We start from the raw sequence: 25,606 nt of genomic DNA on the forward strand, positions 1-25,606 counted from the left end.
ATTGATTATAGTCTCATAAAGGCCTTAAAAGAAGAACATATCATCATTATCTACTAATGAGATTGATAAATTTACCCTCGAAGAGACATTTCACTACTTATTTAAACTCTGATGGAATTCAAAATGCTGCAATTGGGTAAAAAAAAAAGCATTTAACGTATGTTTTGGTAAAGTCCATATAAACTCGGTGTTGGGCTTGCTGACTGAAACTGGAATAACACAATTCAGTGTCCTTGTTAGAGCAAAGACATGCTTAATTATTTATGGCTAAGCCTATATTCAGTTTTTCAAAATGATACTTTTGAAAACCAAAGCAATATACAATTTGATGATGGCAAATGCTCCTGCACCCAACACTTTTGAACTTGCACCCAAAATAATTTCAAAAATTCCAAAAATACCCTTTATTTCGGAAATAAAAATCTGGAATTAAAAATAATGCATTCCGGAAAAATAAATCCAGAAAATTTTTTTGTGTTTCGGATATAAAAATCCGGAAAAAAAAATTAAAATCCCATTCCAGATAAAAAAATCCGAAACTGAAAATAATACATTTTGGAAAAATTTATCCGGAAGAGATTATTGTGTTCCGGAAAAGAAGGTCCAAAATGTAATTTTATATGCACCCCATTTTTTATAAGGGTATTTTCGGTTTTTCTCCTGTCATTGGGTGCAGTCATATGGTGCAGGAAGCAATTGCCTTTGATGATTAGTAATTTATTGATTCTAACTTTTGTATTTATTATTCCATAGACATTGATGGTATTGGGCTGCATCTCTTACCTTTGAAAATAATAAACCCTTACAAAAAAAATCACTAAAAAAATTATTAAATAAAAACTAATTTTAGAATAAAAAATAATTAGTTACAATATTAAATAAATTAGATATTATTTTAGATACTAAAAAAATTATTAATTTTTAAATTAATTTTTATTATTGATAAATAGTTTTTAAATTATATCTAATTAGTTACCAAAGTTTTGGTTACTAAATTTAAAATTTAAATAATTGATAGTTAACCTTGGTTGCTAATTAGATATTAATGTATGAACTATTTATTAATAATAGAAACTAATTTTTAAATTAATAATTTTTTTAGTATCTAAAATAGTATCTAATTTAGTCAATATAACAACTAATTATTTTTAGTGTTTAGAATTCTATTGGATGATTTTCTAGCCGTGAATGTTTTATTTTTTAAATTTAATCTAATTTTTTTTTAAAATATAAAAAAACACATATTTCATAAAGATTTACAAATTGGTAAGAGTAATTTTATCAATTATTTTTATTATTTTCTTTTATAAAACATATAGTTTAATCATCTATATTCTTATATCTTAATTTTTTTATATTATATTAACAGATACTTTTTATTTTATTAAAACTTATATATAAGTATTATGATATATTTAATTCAGATATTTATATTTATTTCAAATGTCAATAATGAAATATAAGAATACTTTTATTTAGCTTTTAGTATTATAAATCTATGCATGATATCCAAGCAACAAGCAGTTAATGGTCTGAGTTAGAAGGCCCAACCCCAACATGTTGGACTCTGTTCAGTTGATACAGTTGAAGAGGGAACAATGGAAGAACACTCTCATTGACTTGGTCCATATTTTATGCAAAATTACATTTTTTTCCTTTACTAAAAAAATTGCACTTTTAGATATTTTTTTAGATTATGTAATACGAAATACAGAATCTATGTTAAAAAAACACATTTGAAATCAATTACTTTAATTATTATAGGGAAAAACGAAAGTAGAAACATAATGTAAGATGAAACTGCTCTAACAACAGTACACTTAACAAACTCGTCTACTTCCCTTTCAAATGATCCTCAAACACATATATATGGCATCTCTAATTATTGGTATGAGCATAGAAACTACATATGAATTTCTCATCTTATTTTGCACAAACTTCACGTTTTAAGCACCATTTTTAGTTCTTCCCTCATTATAGAGAGGCATGGATTATTGGTGGTGTAATCATACATCAAAGGTACCATTCTTGCAGCATTCAGGCAGAAATTCGTAAATGATGATGGCAACTCATTTTGGGTCAGAATCTGTTCATTCAGACGTTTCCATTCAGATTGAATCAAGTGGGAAACATGGTTCTGTGCGTCTTCAGCTGAAACGTGCTGGTGCTCATTCATGTAGCAGTCAAGGTATGATCCATCAACTCCCTTTTCATCTTTCTTCTGCATTTTTTTCAAATATTTAGTTACTACATCACGTGTTTACAGTATAATATTAATAATACAAACACTTGTTTGCATTCCTACCTTGGCTCCTTCAAGATCATCAGATAGACGAAGAATTTTTGCCACTGAATAAACAATTTGTGGAAAGTTATCCATGACAGCAACACTCTCCATATTTATAGACTGATCCAAGAGGAAGAAAGCATGGAGAAGCACCACATGCACTCCTGAGCTCACAATTCCATTGTTCAAGTACTCCTCTGATCTTGGCAAATCACCACCCTTCAACCAATGTGCCTCTTCCATGAAAGCATTCAACAATCGCACCCACTGTTTCATATATACAAATGCTTCATTTTTCCATTTACTGCTACTTTCCAAAATTTTCTGCTACTTATTCAAGCAAAATAATTGATGTGACACGCATATGATGAAAATCCCCAAATTAACATAAAATAAATTGTCTTTTACCGATCTTTTTAGGGTGTCTATAGGGTTTAATCCATGTCTTTTGTAGACCTTTTCGGCGAAATCATTGGTAATATCGTAAAGAACAGTAAGACACATTTTCATGAAGTCTGGAAGCTGCTCTGCACCACCCAATTCCCACCTGAAATGACAGAAATCAATTATTTGCTGTTATATCTCTTTTTGGACGAATTTATCAATAGAATAAAATAAAGAGATAACATTAATTATTTTTTCTTATAAGTTAAAATAAACGAGGTTCATAAATTGAATTTGAATTATTAAAAAAATTAATTATCTTTGACTAATACTGTGTACAGCTAAGTCATATCATTGAATGTGAACAAAATTCAAAATTAAAAGAAGAAAAAGGGCAAATTAATAGATTAAGAAAACTATATGTAAATATAACGACAAAAGAAAAATACGACGATTTAGTAAAAACAAATACATTAGTTATGTAAATAGTGTGTGAAAGATACTTCTAAAAAATATTTTATTAAAACGGGAATGCTAGTTTCACACTAATTCCATCCACTTAATGCTAAAAAATTATTATTTTATTATAATATAATATAATATGTATTTTTAAAAATATAGAATGATTATTTTTTTCCTGTTAAAATGTGAATGAGACATTAGAGTCTCAATCAAAAAATTTATTCTCTTGAAAGATGGGTGTAAATCTCAACATCAAAGTATTGTGTATTTTTTTCTCAACTATTCTAGTCATTTATAGCATAAAATTATAAAAGTATGAATGATGATATGTTAACATCAATAAAAAAAATATCCTTCACAAATTAATAAAATAGTATTTTAAATATTATAATATTATTAAAATGTGGTGTGAATTGTGCCAAAGAAATCTTTTCTTAAAATACGTTCCTTCTCTCTCTTCGATGATGAATTTCTCATCTTATTTTGAACGAACTTCACGTTTTATTTTCTTGTGAGCGTAGAGATTATTGCATTTTGCACAAACTTCACATTTTATTTTCTTGTGAGCGTAGAAATTATTGCAAAAAAATAAATATTGTTTGTTAGAAATCCAAGAAAAAGAAAAGTAATATAAAGAAGCTGATTTTTCTGATTTTTGTGAAGGAGGTTTACCTATAGACAGCATCTCTAAATAATGTAAGTTGGTCTAACGTCCCATAAACGTCGAAGATGTCATCAATAATGTAGATTAGAGAGATGGATTTGGTGAGTTCAATCCTTTGGTCTGAAAATCTTGGATCTGTGAAGCATGCCATGGGCCAAAGGTACCATTTCAGAGGTTCATAGATACAGAACTTCTCCTCCTTCACCATTCCAACATCTTTCCACCATCTGTTAATGTTAATGTTAATGTTAATGTTAATGTAAAAAGGGTTATTACTTTTGCTAAAATCAACATTCCAAGTGGGATTATGTAATGAAACTTACTTAAGTGTTTCTGATAAAAAAAAATAATGAAACTTACTTGTAATGAAACTTACCTGTAAACTTGAATGATTTCATTCTGGTTCATCATCCTAACTATGCAGGAATTTATTTCAGCAAGTTTCTCTATGCATGTCCATTCTTTCTTGGTCTTGTAATCACTTAGAGCTATACTTGTTGTGTCCCTGAATCTTGATAAGCCATAATGAAGTGGATGCTGAAGAGTGTTAGCAACATATATAGCTTCATGATGTTCTCTATGTCTTTTCAGCCATGAATGAAGAAGTTGGCAGCAGAGGAAACCTGCATCATCAAGACTATCTTCTCCTTCAATACTTAGCTGGGCTGCCTCATGCAGGGCAATCAGACTCTTCACGTCTTCACCGTATTTAGCTCTGAACTCTCTTTTATTACTCTTCAAGCCCTCAAATACATCTGCACACCATTATAGTTGGTACCTTTAGTTAGCATTTAGTAAAAAATTCCTTCAACAAAAACATAGCTCTGCTAAAATATCTGAACTTTATCAACTTCATAAAACCTTAAGATGACCCATTTATATACTATGAAATTCTTTAATATCTAATCAATGTAGTATCTCCAACATCTCCAAAATGTGAATTCTGTCTGTGATTATGTATGTGCTATTGAAGACTGCAAATATATATTATGTTTGGTGAACAGTTTATAAGAAGAGAGTGAAGATAATTTGAACCTGCGGGAACATGATAGCCTCTTTGTCTAAGTAAACGGAATAAAAGTGCTAGTTCATAAAGTTTATGGTGATTGGCAAAATCACTGATATGACTGATAAATATGGAACATTGGTTCTGCAGAAGTGCTTCAATTTCCTCTTGAAAATGGTGTTCGATGCCAAGCCTTTGGATAATGTCAATGACATAGAAACTCTCCATGTAATCCTGGCTAACAAGTTTCTGGAATGCTTGCTTAACTTCCTTCAATACCAAAGCTTGTTTGATATAGATATCATCCTGAAAATGGGAAGAAAAGTGTCAATATCAGAAAAACTTGGTGGGGATGAATTAGAATTTTGGTTTTACGAACAGACAAATCCATTCTTAAAATGGGTGTAGTGTTTGCCTTGAAGTCTTGTAAGTGTGAAGAATAAACTTAAGTGACGAGTGTATTTATAGTGTAAAGAAGAAAATCTTGGTTTGGTTTGTACTTACACGGTCAATTATCACAGCCTGGACTACACTCATATAACATTCACAATTTTTTCATTGCATTATTATGTTCTATAACATGTTTAAAAGTTGGAAAACTTTTTCTTAATACCACAAATATCAGAAAATATACACTTCACAACTCCTTATAATAATATAATAATATTTTAAATTAAAAATAAAATAAAATAAATAAATTTGTTAATATGTTAGGAGTATGTATTTATGGTGATAATATCCTTAAAAGTTTCACCTCCCTTCAAAATTAGAGTAAAAGAATTTTAAATACACTTTTTTTTCCTTTTAACTATTTTTGTTACCGTCTTTTACAAATTTACAAAGGTTAAGGAGTGAAAAACAAGTAAATAAAGTAGAGATTCCACAATCGACTCAGTGTGTGGACCACTTATCCCAACACTAAATCCAAATCGATCTTATAATTTAGTTAAATTACTATTTTTTACCTTTTCTTTATTTTGTTCTTCATCTTATTAAATACTTATTTTACTATTTTATGTTTTGAATCTGAAACAAAATTATTATTTCTCATAAGTTATTAAGAAAATAAATTATTTTTTTCTAATCATCTATAATTATTCTAAATAAATTAAATTAGAATGCATTGAAAAAAACACTATTATAAATATCTCCCTTTACTTTACATAAACAATATTAGTTCTCAAATAATATACGTCACATCAAAAATGAGGTTGGTGACAAATGATCTCATAAGCTCCCATTTTGTGATTTTTTTTAATGTTGAAAATTTAAATAACCAACAACCCTCTTTTTGTTGGTTTATAGTTTTATGAAAATCTGGTACGAGGTTGTATTTTAAGGCATGATTACCTAGCAATTTAAAATTTTATATGTTCATTTTGACAAGTTTTTACAAAATTTACCACAAAATGTAAAGAAAAAATATATCAAGAAATTCTTAAATGCATAAAATCCTTAAAATTCTTGTAAATTTATATTATTATTTTTGAAGTGATTTTTTATTTTATAATTTTTTTAAATTAAAATTAAAAAATTTAAATATAACAATCTTTGAAAATTTCTTTAAAAAAATATTTTTACACAATATGTTAAAATTTTAAAAAAAATCTTTTGTATAAATTTTGAAAATCCAAATGAAATTCACCTCTTAAATCATTTCAAAATTTGATTGATTATTTGAACATGAATGGAGAGATAATAAATTCTCAAAACCAATTATTCTTTTCAGAGGGTAGGGACATTGTTTCAATCAAACAACCCATCTTTTGTCGTTTCTTGTTTTTTTTTTCAAATCATAATAATATTTTGATATCTGCTTCATTTTATTTGTAATAATATTTTTTTAATAAAAATATAAACAAAATATAAAATATTAAAATAATTTTTAAAATTAAAAAAAAAAATATTAATATTTATTGGAGTGATATAAAAAAATCATTTTCCTTTTGCAAATTAACTTTAGGTATCTTAAAGTACAGAAAATACTCTCATCTATTTTTGCGGACAGCATCTTCCATTTGAGGTTTTTTTTTAATAAAAATATTATTTTATTATAAAATTCATATAAATATAGTTGAAAAAGTATAAATAGTACTCTTCCATTCAAAAATCATGTCTATATATAGAATTCATATTAAAATAATAACTTTATTAGTAAGAACATATTTATAAATTCTATGATATGATTTTGATTGAACATAACCATGTGAACGGTTTTACTTTACATAGTTTTGTTTGGTTTACTATGTATATGTTACATCAGATGCAACCAACCCATTTTGGCCACAGAACACATTGGAATATCTTCCCCATAACAAAAAAAATCTTCATTTACGAATTAAGAATAAAAAAATATTTTTCTTGGCCGTATTAAATACTATGAATATATATGTTTCATTAATAAATATTGGAAATAAAATTCTAAAATTCATTAAAATAAAGATAATTTTAGTATATTGGTAATATTATTTATATATGATTAGTAAAATGCCTTATATTAAATTAGAGACATAAATCACTTTCATGAGAGTTAACATGACACAAAAAAACCTTAGGTAAAATAACAATTATTAATATAAAATATTTTAATAAAAATATCTGTTTTTTATGAATATTTTTAAATTCAAATATATATATATATATATATATATTTTAATCATATTTTTCTTAATTTATTAAATTGAATTTTTGTTGCCTACAACATATATGTAATTACTTCATACATTACATAAATACACTGGAACAGTATTTTCAATTTTACGTTACAAGATATTTAAGATTTTATAAAATATTATTTCGCTAATATTTCTTGATATGATAACTAATAAAAAGATTGTTTAAATTCTTCTTTATATTCTAAATTTGATTAGAGTTAAAGTAATATATATATATATAGTCATTTGATACTACTACAAAAATAATTCATTTTATTAAAAATCTATTAAAAGAAAGGAATCAAACCTAGGTCTAATATATGTTATCTCAAAATTTATAATCAATATACCAAATCAACATTTTTATCAAAATAATAATAATAATCATTATTATTTTTATTATAATAATTACTATTCTTATTATTATTATAATCATGCTTATTATATACTATTATTAATAATAAATACTAATATTAAAATTCATGAAATAGAAACCAATTTTTATAGACTAAAAAAATTTTGGTTTCTAAATTAGTTTATATTATTGTTAAATAGTTTTTAAATTGGTATCTAATTAGCAACCAATTTAATACCAATTTAGAAACCGTTTAACAATAATAGAAACTAATTTAGAAATTATTTTTTTTAGTTTATAAGATGGTATCTAATTTAGTAACTATAAACTAATTATTTTTTGTCTCTAAAATTGGTTTCTATTTCATGTTTTTCTTGTATTGTTAATACTGATAATAATAATAATAATATTAAAAATTTACATAGAGAAAACATTTTTATATAACATTACATGTAGATTTTTTTGTAGATAATGCAATATCACTATAAGAAAATTATTAAATAAAAACTAATTTTAGAGACAAAAAAATAATTAGTTAGTGACAAACTAAAAAAAAATTAAATTTCTAAATTAGTTTATATTATTGTTAAATAATTTATAAATTGATATCTAATTAGTTGCCAAGATTTTAACTACCAAATTTATAATCTAAATAAGTGATAGTTAAAATCTTGGTAGCTAATTAGATACCAATTTATAAATTATTTAACAATAATAAAAACTAATTTAGAAACCAAAAATTATTTTAGTCTCTTAAATGGTTTTTAATTTAGTCACTATAGTAACTAATTATTTTTGCCTCTAAAATTGGTTTCTATTTAATGATTTTCTTGTAAATAAAAATTAATATACAAAAATATTTTCATATATAATTTTTTAATATTATTATTATTAATTATAATGTTATTATCAATATTAATATTATGATTTATTATTAATAAAAATAATAAAAGTAATAATAATATTAATAATAGTAATATTAGTATTATTAATAATAAATCATAATATTAATATTGATATTATTATTATTATTATTATTATCATAACAATAATATATATATATATATATAAATTTACATTCAAACATTTTTTAGTATATAATATAATTTATAAAATAGTTCATATATAATAATACACATTACATACAATTGAATATAAATACTGAATTTATAGATGGATAAATATTCAGATGTAATACTGAATTTTACAGTGAGATTGAATTTTTTTTAATTCGCGTATACAGGAATTATGACATATGCACGAATTGTTTTGTTAATACTACTTTTTTCACTGTTATATTTTACATTATTATTATCCACTATTTTACATTAATTAGTTTTTTTTTCTATTATTTAGACTGATTACTTTGGTTATGAACTAAAATATGTCATTTTAGAGCATGTATTGTAGTGAAGTAGTACATAATATATATACATGAATAATTTTTAAATAAAAATAAAAACTAAATGTAATGTATTAGACGGTCTCAGCACCAGCAGTGTGAAGCAGTGTCATGACATGTTCTTGCATTATGGAGAGGCATGGGTTATTGGTAGTGTGATACATCAAAGGTACCATTCTAGCACCATTGAGGCAGATATTGGTAAATGACGATGACAACTGATTTTGGGTCAGAATCTGTTGGTTGAGACGTTTCCATTCAGATTGAATCAAGTGGGAAACATGGTTCTGTGCGTCTTCAGCTGAAACGTGCTGGTGCTCATTCATGTAACAATCAAGGTATGATCCATCAACTCCCTTCTCATCTTTCTTCTGCATTTTTTTCAAATATTTAGTTACTACATCACGTGTTTACAGTATAATATTAATAATACAAACACTTGTTTGCATCCCTACCTTGGCTCCTTCCAGATCATCAGATAGACGAAGAATTTTTGCCACTGAATAAACAATTTGGGGAAAGTTATCCATGACAGCAACACTCTCCATATTTATAGACTGATCCAAGAGGAAGAAAGCATAGAGAAGCAACACATGCACTCCTGAGCTCACAATTCCATTGTTCAAGTACTCCTCTGATCTTGGCAAATCACCACCCTTCAACCAATGAGCCTCTTCCATGAAAGCATTCAACAATCGCACCCACTGTTTCATATATATAAATACTTCATTTTTCCATTTCTGCTACTTTCCAAAAATTTCTGCTACTTATTCGAGCAAAATAATTGATGTGATGAAAACCACCAAATTAACATAGAATAAATTGACTTTTACCGATCTTTTTAGGGTGTCTATAGGGTTTAATCCATGTTTTTTGTAGACCTCTTCGGCGAAATCATTGGTAGTGTCGTAAAGAACACTTAGACACATTTTCATAAAACCTGGAAGCTGCTCTGTACCCCCCAATTCCCATCTGAAATGACAGAAATCTATTCTTTGTGAGAAACCAAACAAATGTTCTTCGTGTCTTCTAAGCCATGCATGAAGAAGTTGAAAGCTGAGGTACCCTACGTCGTCAACACTATCTTCTTGAACTCCTAGTTGGCTTGCTTCATAAAGGGCACTCAGAACCTTCACATCTTCACCATATATCTCTTTGAATTTTCTTTTCTCGTTCTTCAGAATGTCAAATAAATCTGATACAGTAAAAACTTGTTAGTTAATCAGTATCATAGTCTATTTAATTAATATAACAATTTTAGTTAGTGAAGCATTCAAACCTGCATTAACATAATAACCTCCTTGTCTGAGCAAGCGAAATGCAAGTGCAACTTCATAGAGTTGATCATGGCTACTAAAAAAATCAAAATCACATGGATGGTTGCTCAATATCAGTTGTTGTTTTTGAAGAACCAATTGAATCTCTTGTTCAAAGTGGTGCTCAATGTCAAGCCTTTGGATAATATCAATCATATGCAAACTCTCCATTGGATTTTCTCTGATAAGTTTGTTGGAAACATGCTTAGCTTCCTTCAATAACGAAGCCTGTTTGACGTAGATAACATCCTGAGAAACAATGTAGCTGAAGATTAAAAGATTGGAATTCAGTGTATGGTATTTGTGTAAAAGTAAAACGCACTCACTCACCGTGCTGGAATATGCTTTGAGTGAAACGGACTTGGGTTTCGGACAAGCCTTTAAAAATGGATGGTTTGAGTGAATTTGGAAGAAATGGGTATTTTGGGAACGTTGAAGAAATCTAAAGAATGAGTCTTTTGAACAAGTGGGGGATGTGGCACAGGCAACTGAGCACAATGGTCCTGTAAATCAGAAAGCATTTCACCAAACATCCAAAACAAAAAGGTTAAGGATGTTTTTCACACCATTATTTTTCTATTCAAATTACAATTTTATAAATTATTTTTTGTTATAACATTTCCTTTATATTTATTATTATTTTAATATATAAAATAATCAGTTTCAAATGATAATTTCTTAAGAAAAGAAAAAGTACACTAATACTACAAAATGAACTTTAAGCCTAACTCAACCTCATAAAACCAGTTCATAGGATTGAGGTTTGCACCCACTTATATACTATGAAATGCTCTAATATCTAGTCGATGTGGGATCTCCAACGCACACTTCCCTTGGCTCCCTCTCTCTCATTATATAAAATAGTCAAAAAGAAAAATATTTCTTCACAATAATTTTTTTTATAAAAAAAAAAAATTGAGAGTATTTGAGGACAGCACTAATATTGATCTCTTCACAACACATACTCAACAATTAATCTTTTTAATAAGGATTTCTTAAAAAAAAATACTTTCAACATAATAATGCTAAAGAATAATTAACCTTTGCCGGATTATAAGAAAAAACGACAGAATTTTGTACATAGAGAGAGAAGAACCAAATTTTCATATTATATTTTCATATAATGAATTAAAAATTAGCCTATCTTTAGTAGTTATATAAAAAGAAATAACAAGTAACTCTTTTATACATATATGAAGATTATAATTAATAATAAACCCATTTAACACTAACATAATTGATTTTGTGGAACTAATTAGTTCATCAGCCAAAATTGAGTTAAAAAATCAACTAGTTATATGAAGAAGCTGAACTTTTGTTATGATAGTTATAATTGACTTGCGTTTTTTCATCCTAACATATGAAGCACTCTAATTGAAAGTTCAAAGTCAATAAATATATTTTTCAAGTGAACAAAATGAATCTAAAAAGTGAAAATTTATGAAAAAGTGAGATGAAAGAAGTAAAAGAAAGAGATGTTAATGGGGGAGAAAGTAGAAATGAAATTGAGAAGAGGACCTTGCATCTGTGAGAAAGTAAAAAGACAAAGCACCTTCTTTTCTCACTTATTTCTGTTTCCTTAATTTGTAATACAATACCTTGGGTTTGGGCCTTCTTATATAACCTATTAACCAATCATCACCACCGACAATTAAGACAACAAGATCTTACTGTTTGGATTTGAGATTACGTAACACTTCATTCCATTACCCTTTATATCTTCTTAATTATTCATTGTCAGCTTTGTTGTTGTCTCATATGTTTTCATGGCTTTTCAATTTATTGTGCCTTTCATTCAACTTCCTGCTCTTATCTAAAACCACCTTGTTAATTTTATCATCCTCTGCCCAGTGAAGACTTTACGTGATAAAATAACTCACCACCCTTTTTTTCATATGCTACAATGCAAAACGTATAATGTTCTATTTCCTTGTTATAGATCTTTGTTTCTAACCATTAAATAAAAATAAATTAAGCAAATTTAGTTCAAGAGGTCCAAACTGATGTGAAACTTTATTTTCAGTCGTATTCTACGTGTTAGGAAAGTGTTGAAGAAACCCCACATTTTGATTCCTCATTTGGAAATTATTCACTAAGGTGGTTTATAAAAAAACAAAAACTCAATAATTCAATTCAAAGCATGTAGCTGAGTAGAAGAAAAACTCTCAGCTTAAGGAAATAGAAGAAAATATTCTATTGGAAGTTATATGAAGTGGTTTATACAAACATTTTTTTATTTATTTTGATGAGGAGTTTATGCAGTATCATTTGATATTGAAATCAACTTAAAAGAAAAACTTTAAAGGTTGAAGTTGATATAAAAGTGTTCGGTATGAAGGTGTTGCCCGTGTGAACGTGGAAACACGTTAAATCTTCTGTTCTTTATTTTCTTGCTTTGATTTGTGATTATGTGTGTTGCTTTCGCATGCATTTTTTCCCATCAAGTGACATCAGAGCTTAGTTTGTTTACACATACACACTAGAGATCCAATCAACAGAAATTAATCGACGAGACGTGATAATTATAGTTGCAACAGCGTCCCATAGCTAAGGTTTCGCAGGGGCGGCAGCAGCGTCCCAAAGCTAGGGTTTCACCGGGGCGGCAACAACATCCCAAAGATAGGGTTGTGTGTGCGATTTTGGGTGAGTGATTTTGGGTGGTGCAATTTTTGTGTTTTTGATTTAAAAAAAAATTGTCAAAATTTGAAATTAAATGTACCAAGTATCTCGACTAGTCGTTTGAGATGGCAGAAGATGGAAAGTTTCGAATTGAAAAATTCGATGGTACAGATCTCAGTTGGTGGAAAATACAAATTAAGGATTTGTTAATTCAGTTACTGAGCACATCAATAAAATGAAAAATTCGATCTTAGCCAGACGTCAATAAGCATTAAGCTCAATGATGAAAGTTTTTCATTAAAAAATATTATGATATATAAGTTTTTAATATTTTCATACAAAATTAACATTAAAAAATATTTTCATATATAAGTTTTTAATATTATTATTATTAATTATAATATTATTATCAATATTAATATTATGATTTATTATTAATAAAAATAATAACAGTAATAATAATATTAATAATAGTATTATTATTATTATTGATAATAAATCATAATATTAATATTGATAATAATTTTAGAGACCAGAAGTAATTAGTTAATATAATAACTAAATTAGAGACCATTTTAGAAAGAAAAAAAATTGGTTTCTAAATTAGTATCTAATTAGCAACTAAGGTTCTAATTACCAATTATTTAAATTCTAAATTTGATAGCAAAAACTTTGGTTGCTAGTTAGATACTAATTTAGAAAACAACAAATTTTTTTAGTTTCTAAAATATTCTCTAATTTAGTTACTATAGCAACTAATTATTTTTTATTTCTAAAATTGGTTTTTATTTAATGATTTTCTTGTAGTGTATATATATAATAAATTTACATTCAAACTTTTTTTAGTATATAATATAATTTATAAAATAATTCATATATAATATTACACATTACATACAATTGAATATAAATACTGAATTTATAGATGGATAAATATTTAGATGTAATACTGAATTTTACAGTGAGATTGAATTTTTTTAATTCACGTATATATGAATTGTGACATATGTAGGAATTGTTTTGTTAATACTCCTTTTTTCACTGTTATATTTTACATTATTACTATCCACTATTGTACATTAATTAGTTTTTTCTAGTATTTAGACTGATTTCTGTTTCCTTAATTTGTAATACAATACCTTGGGTTTGGGCCTTCTTATATGCCCTATTAACCACTCATCAGCACCGACAATTAGGGCAACAAGATCAAAACGTAATCTTCTATTTCCTGTTATAGATCTTTGTTTCTATAACCATTAAATAAAAATAAATAAAGCAAATTTAGTTCAAGAGATCCAAACTGATGTCAAACTAACCCTGTGAAACTTTAATTTTAGTTCTATTCTACGTGTTAGGAAAATGTTGAAGAAACCCCACTTTTTGATTCCTCATTTGGGAAATTATCCACTAATGTGGCTTATGAAAACAAAAACTCAATAATTCAATTCAAAGCATGTACCTCTCACTTTAGGATTTAGAATTTAGCTTTGCACCATATTCCTTGTTTGTTTGTGTGAATGATTTATGAAGATAGTTGCTGTTGCAACTCTGTAATGTTAATTCAGTTCTAGGAGTGTCACAGAAATATAGTAAACATTGAATATACTCTTAATCTCAATTTATTGTAAAATTATTTATTACTCGTCATTTATTTTTGATAAAAAAAAGGTGTACGATCTGGTTAAAGAATTATTTAAGGAGGTTAAATAAAAACATTAAATGTTTTTTATTTCTAAAAACATTGAATTTTTTTAGTGCCTATACGATATTTAATTTAATTCTATCAGTATTTTAATTTCAAAAATAGTGTTTATATATAAAAATAAATAAACTAATGTAAGGGCAAAATGATTGTTCGTCGAAAGCCCATTAAGAGTGAGTTTTTGTTTGTTGGCAGTTTCTTCCTGCACCCCACAATGTTATGCAAAGACCAAATTGTCCCAATTATTTTTTAAAAACCCTAAAATGCACTTGAATTATATTTATTTTTTTTGCATTATGGATTATGGAATCTGGAAACATTTCGGATTGGCACTTCTGGTAAAATTTTGGATCCACCAATTCGTAATTCAAAATATGCATTTCACATTCAAAAAATCATCAATAAAAAAAAAACATTCCGGATCCACCAATCCGTAACAGAAATATGCATTCCAGATTCAGAAATCCGTAATTAAAAAAAAAGCATTCCGGATCCACGAATCCGTAACAGAATTAGGCTTCCAGATTCAGCAATTTGGAAATCAATAATTTATGCAAAAATTGCTTCTGGAACACCTCCTCATCCAAAAAAAAAATATTCAATTCTGGATTGATAAATCCGTAGCACACTCCCAGATCCCTATTTCCGGTAATCACGGTATCCTTTTTCAAATAAAAGATTAAGGCCAGTTTCGGGATTTAAAAAATTGTGGGGGTGCAGGAAGAAAAATGTAGGGGTGCAGGAAGAAGAAGCCTTGTTTGTTGCATCGAACTACCCATTAAAGATAATGAGTCTTCGGCCCAAATAAACAAACAACTAAGTGTGTAAACTAATCTAATTTAATTGTCTCAAATCTGAGTTCTCTTCAACGAAAAAACTCAGGAAATGTTTTATCGCCTAATAATTATTTTATTTTAAGGTTTATAAATAAATTACACTATTATTAATCTGAAAATTATTTAATAGCCCTGTCATTTGAATATATGTCTGTAAAAGCTACCCAATTCCATAATTAGAAGGGTTAAAGTGTCACTCTACCCTAAATCTCTTTATCTCCAAATCCTTCTTTTATATTAAGAGACCAACCCTTTTTTTCATGCTTCCATAACATCTCAAATCCTATTCATCACATAACATTTATTTATCACTTTTTTTTTTATTTCTAACAGCTTCTTTGAAAAGGTAAAAAGAGACAAATAAATGGAACAATTTTGGAAAACATGCATTGTTTGGTTGAAAATAAAGACGAATAAGAGTTTCAAGCCCTTTTATTTCTAAAACTGAAAAGAAATAATATATATATATATATATATAATTACTCTATATACATAAATTATTTATATAAAAATAGTTTAAATTTATTTTTTCAATCAAACAAATTTTTACTCTATATTTCATTGTTTTTCTTATTTTAAAAAATCTCGTTTACCTACTTCTTCTCTATTTTTTTCCTTCCAAATAGTAAGAAAAATCTTATATTTTTTATAATTACAATGTAGAACAGCTATTCTAAAGATATCTTTTTAGTAGAGGATACACCGGGTCTCCTCTTCTCCTTCTGATGTTGTTTTGAATTATTTTCAAATTGATTATAATTTCGCATCTCCCGTTATAATTTACGCGTTCTCCTCTTTATAACAAATAAATGAGATTTTTTTTTCATCAGATCGGCATTAAGATCATTTTATCACATGATTAGGGACTCAGCTCATAACTTCACGGTCTCCTAGTCTCATGTATAAGCTAATAAAACTAATAAGTTCATAACCATTAAAATCACATATATCAAATCCGCTTTCACTCTATCATTATATTTATGATTTAGGGTGATATAAACCTTTCAGAACATACACAAAAAAAATATTTATGATTTTGTTACACCTTGCACTTTACAATCTATTATCATTATTATTATTATTATTATTATTATTATTATTATTATTATTATTATTATTATTATTATTATTATTATTATTATTATTATTATTATTATTATTATTATTATTATTATTATTATTATTAGTTTTAAAGCGAATTCCAAGAATGACTACTTAACACAAAAATTTGTTGTTATCTGTTGAGGTTAATCAATTTATTTGTTGCCATGAGTCACACTCTTTGCCGCATAATCAGCTGATGCTGTCACCAACGATATCCTCTGGAAGTATCCATTCTCAAGAACAGAAACACCAACATGATCTCTTGCTTAACCCCATTAGTCTTATTTTAATAATCTATTACATTGGTTGCTGAATTTTTTACACACCCACTTCAAATTCAAATTCAAATCTAGCAAACAAGTGATGAATGCTGAAGTGACAGTAGGAGTTTTGTAGGTAGGTTGACACAATAATCATTCCTCTCAGCTGCACAAAGCAAACAACTGACATATTCTCTTGTATAAAATCATATGTGAAATCTGTTACATAGAATATGATGTATCTGTACATGATTTGCATAACTTTACTCCTTTAATTCTTGAACACTACATACACAGAGATAAACACAAAATTCAGGGTCAAAACTGAAACTAAACATCATGAACAGAGTTTTGGCAAGTACATAGCATTGCTCATAACATGAGTCCCTGACCTCTTCAGTTGGGTCCCACTCTGCATTCCTTCGGAATCTCCTCTAAGCTCTTCGGCATCATAGCTTCTCTTTTCAGCATCCTCTCTTACCTCCATGTTCTTGAAGCTTTTACGAAATACGGATTCAAAAAAGTTTTTCAAATGATCATTTTCCTGGAGCAAGGTTTTCATTCGGCTTTGTTTAGTAACATAAGCTCTGGGTTTTGCCTCTGAAGGAAACACCAAGTTTCGAGTAAGATGTCTCAAAAGTTCTGCTGACAGCTTTTCGTGGTTCAGTGTACAGCAGATTGTTATCTTCTCTTTGTCACTTACTCCTGCATGGACCTATGAATCTATATCAATGACTGGAAGAGACTTCATAAAACAATACACATTTATACAAAAAATAGTTGCAGCAATGATCAATTAGAAAAGCTGCATTCAAGTATTAGAGTCTAGCAATCATTGAACAATGCAAAGTGGTAGTTTACCTTTAGATACATGTCCATGGCTAGGTATAATTGATCATGAGATTCCCTTGCAGTATCTGGGATCATGGTAATCAATGCTTCAAACTCATAAGGTTTGAGGTGGGGATCTGGAGCAACTTCCACAAGGAACAAATCCATCATTTTGGCAACTCTCTTAAGTCGATTTGAATTTAACTCAAAAGTGTCTCCCAAGAAAAATATGTGCAGCAGTCTAAGGACAAAACCAACATCGTATGCTTGATCCCTCCCATGTGGAGATGGAAGAAGTAGATAATCAATTGTTGTTTGATCCAGAAGAGGACCTATGAGACTTTCTATCTTGTCTATGAAACTTGTGCTCATTTTCAAACCTACAGCCATTCGATTAAGATTGAACAAATCCTTGCAAGAAATTGATCTCAAATCTAGCAGCAAAAGAAGATTGATAACAACCACAGTAGCCTCAATCTTCTTATCTTGTACAGCACCTAGACAAGTTGAGTTGTGATAGTGGAACAGAAATCTAGAGACCACACCATGATCAAAATCATAAGATAGCATTGTCCTTATGACCTTGTCCAACAAATCAACCCTCAAGAACAAAAGATGTTCAAACCACCAATTGGCCCCAGAGCAGTTATTTCTCAGGCTGTTATTGCTGCTTGTATCACAAGAAAACTGGAAGCTGGATCTGTTGGAAGAACATGTATTTGGACTTGTAATGCCTGGTGATGCCAGTCTCTCTATCAAGTGATCCATAATTCTGTCCAGAATAGCCAAATATCCTTCGGAAGAAAATAAGTGTTGACATTGTTTCAATGCTTCAACGAGCTCAGACCAAGTCCAGAAACGAATTCCTTCCAGAAATTTTTCAATGTGGGGTTTCAAGTTGGGTGTTTCAGGACCATCATCACATTTCTCCATGAAATGAGCAGCAGAAGATAGCAGGGACATGTTTGATGGAGATGGAGTTACCTCCATACTACTACTGTAGCAAAGTCGTGCTATGGTCTAAAAAGCATGTGTAGCCATGGAAAGTCGCAAAATATAACTTTCACTCCCACATTTATGCCCAAGAGTTACCAAAAAAGTTGCTAAATTTACGGGACAAAGGTCACAGAATATTCTGCACATCATTAGCTGGCCAGGGCAGCAGAATTATTGAAAAATATTTGATTTCTTTACCAAAGAAAGTAAAATAATTTATATTGTATGAAAGTCACAAATAAGGCATAGGAAAACAAACTCTAACTCTATCTCAGAATTCATGTCACTCCATCTCTCCATCTTTATGATCAACCAACCGTATTAATATATATTAAAAATCTCAATAAAGGAAAACAATAACAATTATGTAAATTCCTTATGAATTATGATTATGTCTTACTAAATTCACATCAATATACCAATATACCAATATACTAATATACATTTCTATAAATCAGGGATCATGCTATAATTTACAGCAACTGATATTTGATTGATTGATTCAATCCATCACAATAAGGACTCATGACTAAACACTATGAATAAATCATTTCCTGAGGTGTAAGATATGTTTTAATTAATTTTCATTATACACTCTTAATACAGATTACTTACTTGATCATTGGAGTACCTTTTTCAGGTCAACTCCGACCGAACACCAATACTTAAAGGAGGAGACTTGAAGTGAGAAACAAGAAGACAACGGACAAATCAACAATTGTACAACCTTCAATTTCAGGTATTATCGTACAATTTATACGGTAGAAAACTCACAAAAATAGAAAAACAAACCCAAAAAAAAAGTTTCTTTAGACAACATTTGTATGATCTTTTATATTAGATAGTATGAAGAGAAAAATATACATCATATATCATAGAATTAAATAATAAAGAGCATAACTAACTGATAATTTTTCTTTATTTTTCTCTTCGTGTGACAGTGTCACTTATAATATTATTTTTCTCTGTTTATTATACTTCTCTCAGAAGTGCCTACTAGCATACTAGGCGAGTAAATATGATGATGATGATGATAGAAGAAAGCCTCAAGCAGAAGACACTTTGAGAAAAATAAATGATGGGGGTCATGTTTGTAAGAAGGGAAAGACATAGGTGATGATGCACTTCGTGCAGACCATGATGAGATTAAGGGTGCTGCTACCAGGTCCACATGCCTCCCACACTTTAAGGTGTAATTAAATGTTAAGTGTCTGTAACGACCCTGCGCATGCTAATCACCAACCGTTTCACTCAAAGTTACTTCCAAAAATATAATAGAAACAAAAGTTTCACCTTCCTTATCACGAAAGTTTTATCTCCATTGTGCTATTCACTTCAAGATCACAGCCACTGCAAGCTCCCATTGTTCCAACATTAATGAGTATGTGTACCAAACATGCATTTCAGGATTAGGAAGCTTTGGTGGCATGTCTGTAAATGACAAAAGACCAATCAGAATAGGGAAGCTCGTGGGAACAAATGAATCATTTGTAACAAAAAAAAAAACAGAGAAGAATGATGTGAATAGAAAATGCTAAAAGGTTGTTTTTTCTGCTTATAGTCAACAAAAGGAAACGAGCATGTTGGTGTTTTCTGAGAAAGTAAATAAAGGGAAATATTGGTAACATTAGGCAAAGAAGTTGATAATACTGGTCGAAAATAATGGAAGTCAACGCAATAAATAGTGCAAAGGTTTGATCGATTATTTTATTAAAACTAAAAGAATTGTAAATAATAGTAAAGAAAAGACTTTATTAAAAGAAATGCGTGACATTAAAATTGAATCTGCTATAGTTGGCACCACTTTTCATACCAAAGAAGTTATTATAAACTTCTTTTGTTATTTAATTTCAACTTGTATGAATAATAAAAAAAAATGATTTTTCATAAGTTGTGTTTGGCCATGTTTTAAAAAATGGAGACATGTTTGGAAGCAATGGTAGAAACACAGAACATAATTCTGAGCATGCGCATTGATATATAGGTAATTAAAGTAAGCCATAATTCAAACTGAAGAATGTGTGGTTAACGTGGAACTTTCCTTTTTCCGTTACTCATGCCACCAATTTTTGAGGTTGTAACTTCCTTTGACCAACTACTTCAGTGGACAGTGGATCCCACTCTTTAGGTTCAACAATGGTAAAATCAACACTATTTGCAAATCCAATAACTTGGTTCACTGTTTTGAAAAAATGAAACTATAACTTAACTGTCAATTTTATAGTTATTTTTTTTTTAATTTCGTCCTAAATAATAATAACCTAACTTGTGCTTTAAATTACTTGATTTCGTTGTCTTTCCCATCACACCTTCCTCTGGAGTATCATCATTTTCAACACCATTAGCATGGACGATCTTGCTATTATACATCTTTTTTATTCTCAATCAATCCATGCATGATTTGGCATACAGTAACAAATGCAAGGAGAAGAACTCTTGCATCTTGTTTCAAAATATGAATTTATTTTGTTCTTTAAAAGGGGGAAGACTACTCCTCTTCTCACTGGTTTGGTCTAAGTTTCAGTCACTTATTAATGTGGATGGTATACCTAAAAAAAGTTATAAGTTGAAGACAATAAATAATATAATAAATGAGTATTTTGATTTGGTTATGATCAACATATTTTATATAATTTTATTAATTTATTAAGAAATAGATTTTATTCTAAATAATTTTAATACTATATTAAAAATGAATTTTAAGTCAAAATCAATTTTATAAAATTGTTTATAGAGTCCTCACTTATATATAAGAGGTAATGTTTTTATTTTTAATTATATAACAATTCAAATATTATTATTACTAAACTCGTGGTTAATTCATATTATTAGTAGATACCAATTAATTACCATAAAATATACTTAAATAAGATGTTTGAAAATGTAATTGACTATATATGCTACCAACCGAGATTGGCCTGGGATGTTTTATGACCTAGATCTTGTGAGTCATGTGTTCTATTTTTATGACATGTTAAGTGATCTTCAATCTATTAACTCATTTAAAATTCTGAAATGGGTCTTATATTATTATGCACCACTTGTTTTTCCTAATTAACAAGAAGTACAAAGAAAGCAACCAACTTCATCAGCTGCTAACACGGGCAATCATGTGTATGCCTCATGTTTCTAGGATCAGAATAATGGTTGAAATTAATGGGCTTCGCTTTTGGTTCTTGAAGTTTAAAAAAAGGCTTTCTTCTCTTGTTAACTTTCTTTTTGTTGAAATATTAATGTTTTTAATTGGACGAATATACGAAGAGAGAAAAAAATAGAGAAAACTGATTTAGTTTCAGAAAAAAATGGCTTGTGAAGTATCAGTCTACCTTGGAAGAGTGTGGTTTGTCTAATGATGCAAAGATAAACGTATCCCTCCGTCAAAGCATTAAAAAATAACACATTTGAAAATTTCATCCCAATATACGAAATCGTTAGAAAAACATTTTTATAAATCTGACTGTCGAAAATAAAATAGAAAAGATGTTGTGTTTATTCTAATAGAGTACAAGGGGTGACCAAAAATCAAGAACGGAAAAACACGGTAGAATATATAACAACACTTATTTGTTTTATTTATCTCCATCATATCATGTATTTTATTCTCAAGCTTCTTTGTTTCTCCTTGTAATTTTTGTTGGTATTACAGATATATAATTGAGTGTAATAAATGAGTTAATTTTTTGGTTGGAAGAGAATAGCGTGGAAAGGAGTGATGATTGATGATGATAAGGAGTGTTTAATTTAATTAGTCGGTGGCTAAATTATTCTCACTCTTTTCCACAATAACATCCCTTATTATTTAATGATCCACCACTCTTGTCGGCCTACGCTCACACCAACGCTCTCTGTTACCCTTTCTTTCTATATATTATTTTAGCATACATTTCAATTTCAAATAAACAAAAATCATAATTTCAATATCCTGTCATGTGTCATTACGATTGTGCTTGGCTAAGGATGCATCCCACCGCTGTACTTCTTAACTTCTCCTCATTTTCTTCCTATTTTAGTTCTTACGCTACTATTTGGAAATAGTAATGTAGTGCCAATAATTTGTATGGATAACAGAAATTTCAAGATTTCTCATTTACTTTAAGAAAATTAAAAATATTCTATAGCTAAATTTTAATTTGTTTGAGACATCAACTGAAAATAAATGTAAAATATTGATTTCTTTCTATGATATATTTTTTAAACTGAAAATAATTTATAATTATTTCAACAATTATTTTCTCTCTTAACTTCAGATAACTTTGTTCGAAAAAACTTTTTTTCACGCATTAATATCTTAAAAGTCATTTTCAGTAAATTTATGTTCGAACGCACCCTTATTATGTTAATAATATTGAGAACTATTACTTTTTTGGCAATAGCAAGTGATCAAACGGTGTCACTCATTGCGAAAATTATTTAGATTAATCCCAGCATCAGCAATACAAAATAAAATACAAATTCAGTCAAATATAACAAATATGAGGCTTCGAGCCGGCCATAATTTATGCATACATAGTCTCAAACCTCATTTAGAAACTACGATACCCTAAAATTTATGTCAATAAAGCAATTACTAGAATTAATATATAATATATCTAAGAAATGGCTTTCTACATGTATTCTACATTTTGGCTCACAGATACCAAGATAAATAGTATGTATACTTATCACAGTCACACTAATACTGCAGCCGAAGACTGTAATTGGATTTCATTTCACCTATACTCGGGCAAAAGTCAAGAAAAAATATTCCAGTATAATTATATTTTGAAATATCAAAGAATTTTCAGTTTACCCTTGGCCACGGAATCCTTAACAAGTTCCATATGGCAAGAAGCTTTCTGAGCTCCGGTCAACCCAGAACAGGTGGCACTGGGCCCTAAAGTGACAGCAAAGTAAAGATAAACAGTACAGAGAAGAGTTAGCAGAACAAGAGCAGATAAGAGGAAGCGATGCCTCTGGACAAGTGTGGACCAACTACCCAGTTCATCCTTTGTAAACTGCCTCCTGAAAGAGGGAGACTTCAGTCGAGGAGAAGACAGTATGGAGTCAAGAACCATGGCTTCAATATCAATCTTTTCCAAACTCCTGAAGCTGTACAACATGCAAAAACACCAGATGTAAGTGCCATGTAATGTAAAGGGCTTAAATAATGACATCAGTATAGCCATCCAAATCCCATCATTCCCAGAATCCCAGTGTTTATCTTCCTGTTTCTACACAATCACGTAGACATACTAACATACTTTTTGGCTTCTAGAAAATATTCGATGGGGATTTAACGTCAATTAACAGCTAAAACGTGACTAGAAGAGAAAACTTCATGAAATCATGGTCAAATATCAGTTCAGAATCTACTGGGAAAGTCTTCGTAAATTTGTCTTTGGTCTTCCCTCAAACAAAATTTAGACTCTCACGACTAATAATCCTCCAAAAAGGAATAAGAGCCATAAGACAGTGTCATAGACAGACAGTGCCTCACAAAATCAAGCCATGAGTGCAAATTCAAAGATGGCAGAGACAAAGCTATCGAGGTTTTAAATAAAAATCCGCAAGCATGACTTTGGCCACAGCATCTAAGGTTCTTGCAATATCTGCAAGAGCATCGCAAATTGCGGCCACATTTGTCCCCAATTTTCAACACTAACCAAGATCGCAACAAACAGTGACTCCACTCTCCCTTTAAAACCCTCAACACTGAAAAACCTCGCAAACAAATTCACGATTTCACTCTGACTACACATGAAACGAAAAGAGAATAACAAGCATCCACAAAAACAGCAAAACTCCAAAAAACAATAAACAAAATAAGCCCCTTCACTCCTATTTCAGCATGCAACTCCACTATACAACCAAAAGAAACGTAGATCTTCAGTCTTTCCCAACTCCCACAACATTATACTATTACACAAATATCCGTAAGAGTCACATCCACTCAGCAGCAAAGAAATCACAGAGTATAAATGTCAATTTCAAGAAGGTATCACAGTTAGGGTTGCATGATTGTTAAGTCACTCCCAGATCGATCCAATCGTAAGAAAACTGAACCAGATTGAAAAGTGAGAGATACATGACAGCAATAGGGCGAGAGAGATTGTGAATCTGAATTGGTTATGTTTCAATCAACAACAGTAGCAATCGATAGTCAGTTCAGTCGAATGGTGAAGTAATCAGAATTAATGACAGCACGCAATCTGAGGAATAAATTGATATAGCGAAAGATGAAAGAAAGCTCAGATCTAACGATATAGTAAGAGAAAAAGACAGAAGAATACATACCCTTCACCTTAGAAGCGGTGCCTTGGAATTGCGAGAAGAGATGAGACAGTTGCCGCAGAATTTGCAAAATAATGTGTGAATCGCACGCCAATTCCTCTTATATATACAACTCCACAAGAACTAACTATGAAGGTAGCTCAAATACGCGTAGACAACTCACACACTTCTTATCCCACTAATATCTATTTTCTTCTCTAATAATTCTATTTTGTCCTTTCGATCTTCAAAACGTCACATTAACCATAGTTTTTTTTTTTATTGTTAGGTTAAAATTGGCCGATTTTTTTGTTGGAAAGACATTGATACATGTATTAATTTGGGAGCACTTTTTGGTCTTTCTATGACCATGGTCAAGAAAACAAAGACACAGACCCTCCGTCTCATTAATTGAATTGTTGGGCTTCAGTACCTAACATGCCATGGAATATCCATCGTCTTGAGCCCACTAACTCACT

General features: G+C 29.3%; 4 protein-coding genes and 1 long non-coding RNA gene across 8 annotated transcripts; 1 reads left to right on the plus strand and 4 right to left on the minus strand.

Moving 5' to 3' along the window:
- Positions 1-1,734: 1,734 nt before the first annotated feature.
- Positions 1,735-5,232, minus strand: LOC137832692 (neryl diphosphate diphosphatase, chloroplastic). Its single transcript, XM_068640998.2, has 7 exons — positions 5,183-5,232; positions 4,833-5,109; positions 4,174-4,552; positions 3,806-4,024; positions 2,696-2,834; positions 2,306-2,554; positions 1,735-2,221 (listed from the first exon to the last, which is right to left on the minus strand). Exons 1-7 carry the CDS (start codon positions 5,192-5,194, stop codon positions 1,940-1,942), a joined length of 1,557 nt encoding a protein of 518 aa, XP_068497099.2. The 5' UTR covers positions 5,195-5,232; the 3' UTR covers positions 1,735-1,939.
- On the plus strand, positions 3,820-5,315 carry LOC137832693 (uncharacterized). The gene is made up of 3 exons (XR_011084602.2): positions 3,820-3,957; positions 4,389-4,502; positions 4,954-5,315. It is a non-coding gene; the product is annotated as an uncharacterized LOC137832693 (long non-coding RNA).
- Positions 5,316-9,177: 3,862 nt separating this feature from the next.
- Positions 9,178-12,121, minus strand: LOC137832679 (neryl diphosphate diphosphatase, chloroplastic). Of its 2 annotated transcripts, XM_090303013.1 has the most exons (6): positions 12,049-12,121; positions 10,861-11,033; positions 10,494-10,779; positions 10,048-10,409; positions 9,670-9,918; positions 9,178-9,585 (listed from the first exon to the last, which is right to left on the minus strand). In XM_090303013.1, exons 1-6 carry the CDS (start codon positions 12,053-12,055, stop codon positions 9,289-9,291), a joined length of 1,374 nt encoding a protein of 457 aa, XP_090159139.1. In that variant the 5' UTR covers positions 12,056-12,121; the 3' UTR covers positions 9,178-9,288. The 2 variants fall into 2 exon arrangements, with proteins under 2 accessions (XP_090159139.1, XP_090159140.1); XM_090303014.1 differs by lacking the exon at positions 10,861-11,033 and having other exon boundaries at positions 12,049-12,117.
- A 5,086-nt stretch (positions 12,122-17,207) lies between these two features.
- On the minus strand, positions 17,208-19,036 carry LOC137832681 (BTB/POZ domain-containing protein At3g22104). 3 transcript variants are annotated; one of them, XM_068640983.2, is made up of 3 exons: positions 17,913-19,028; positions 17,444-17,766; positions 17,208-17,336 (listed from the first exon to the last, which is right to left on the minus strand). In XM_068640983.2, exons 1-3 carry the CDS (start codon positions 18,870-18,872, stop codon positions 17,315-17,317), a joined length of 1,305 nt encoding a protein of 434 aa, XP_068497084.2. In that variant the 5' UTR covers positions 18,873-19,028; the 3' UTR covers positions 17,208-17,314. The 3 variants fall into 3 exon arrangements, with proteins under 3 accessions (XP_068497084.2, XP_068497083.2, XP_090159185.1); XM_068640982.2 differs by having other exon boundaries at positions 17,208-17,766; positions 17,913-19,023; XM_090303059.1 differs by lacking the exon at positions 17,208-17,336 and having other exon boundaries at positions 17,618-17,756; positions 17,913-19,036.
- A 4,406-nt stretch (positions 19,037-23,442) lies between these two features.
- On the minus strand, positions 23,443-25,292 carry LOC137832694 (ephrin-A3 protein). The gene is made up of 2 exons (XM_068640999.2): positions 25,152-25,292; positions 23,443-23,966 (listed from the first exon to the last, which is right to left on the minus strand). Exon 2 carries the CDS (start codon positions 23,930-23,932, stop codon positions 23,648-23,650), a length of 285 nt encoding a protein of 94 aa, XP_068497100.1. The 5' UTR covers positions 23,933-23,966; positions 25,152-25,292; the 3' UTR covers positions 23,443-23,647.
- Positions 25,293-25,606: the final 314 nt, after the last annotated feature.

The sequence above is a fragment of the Phaseolus vulgaris genome, chromosome 6 (genome assembly GCF_051622355.1).
Source record: "Phaseolus vulgaris cultivar YP4 chromosome 6, ASM5162235v1, whole genome shotgun sequence".
NCBI lineage: Eukaryota > Viridiplantae > Streptophyta > Magnoliopsida > Fabales > Fabaceae > Phaseolus > Phaseolus vulgaris.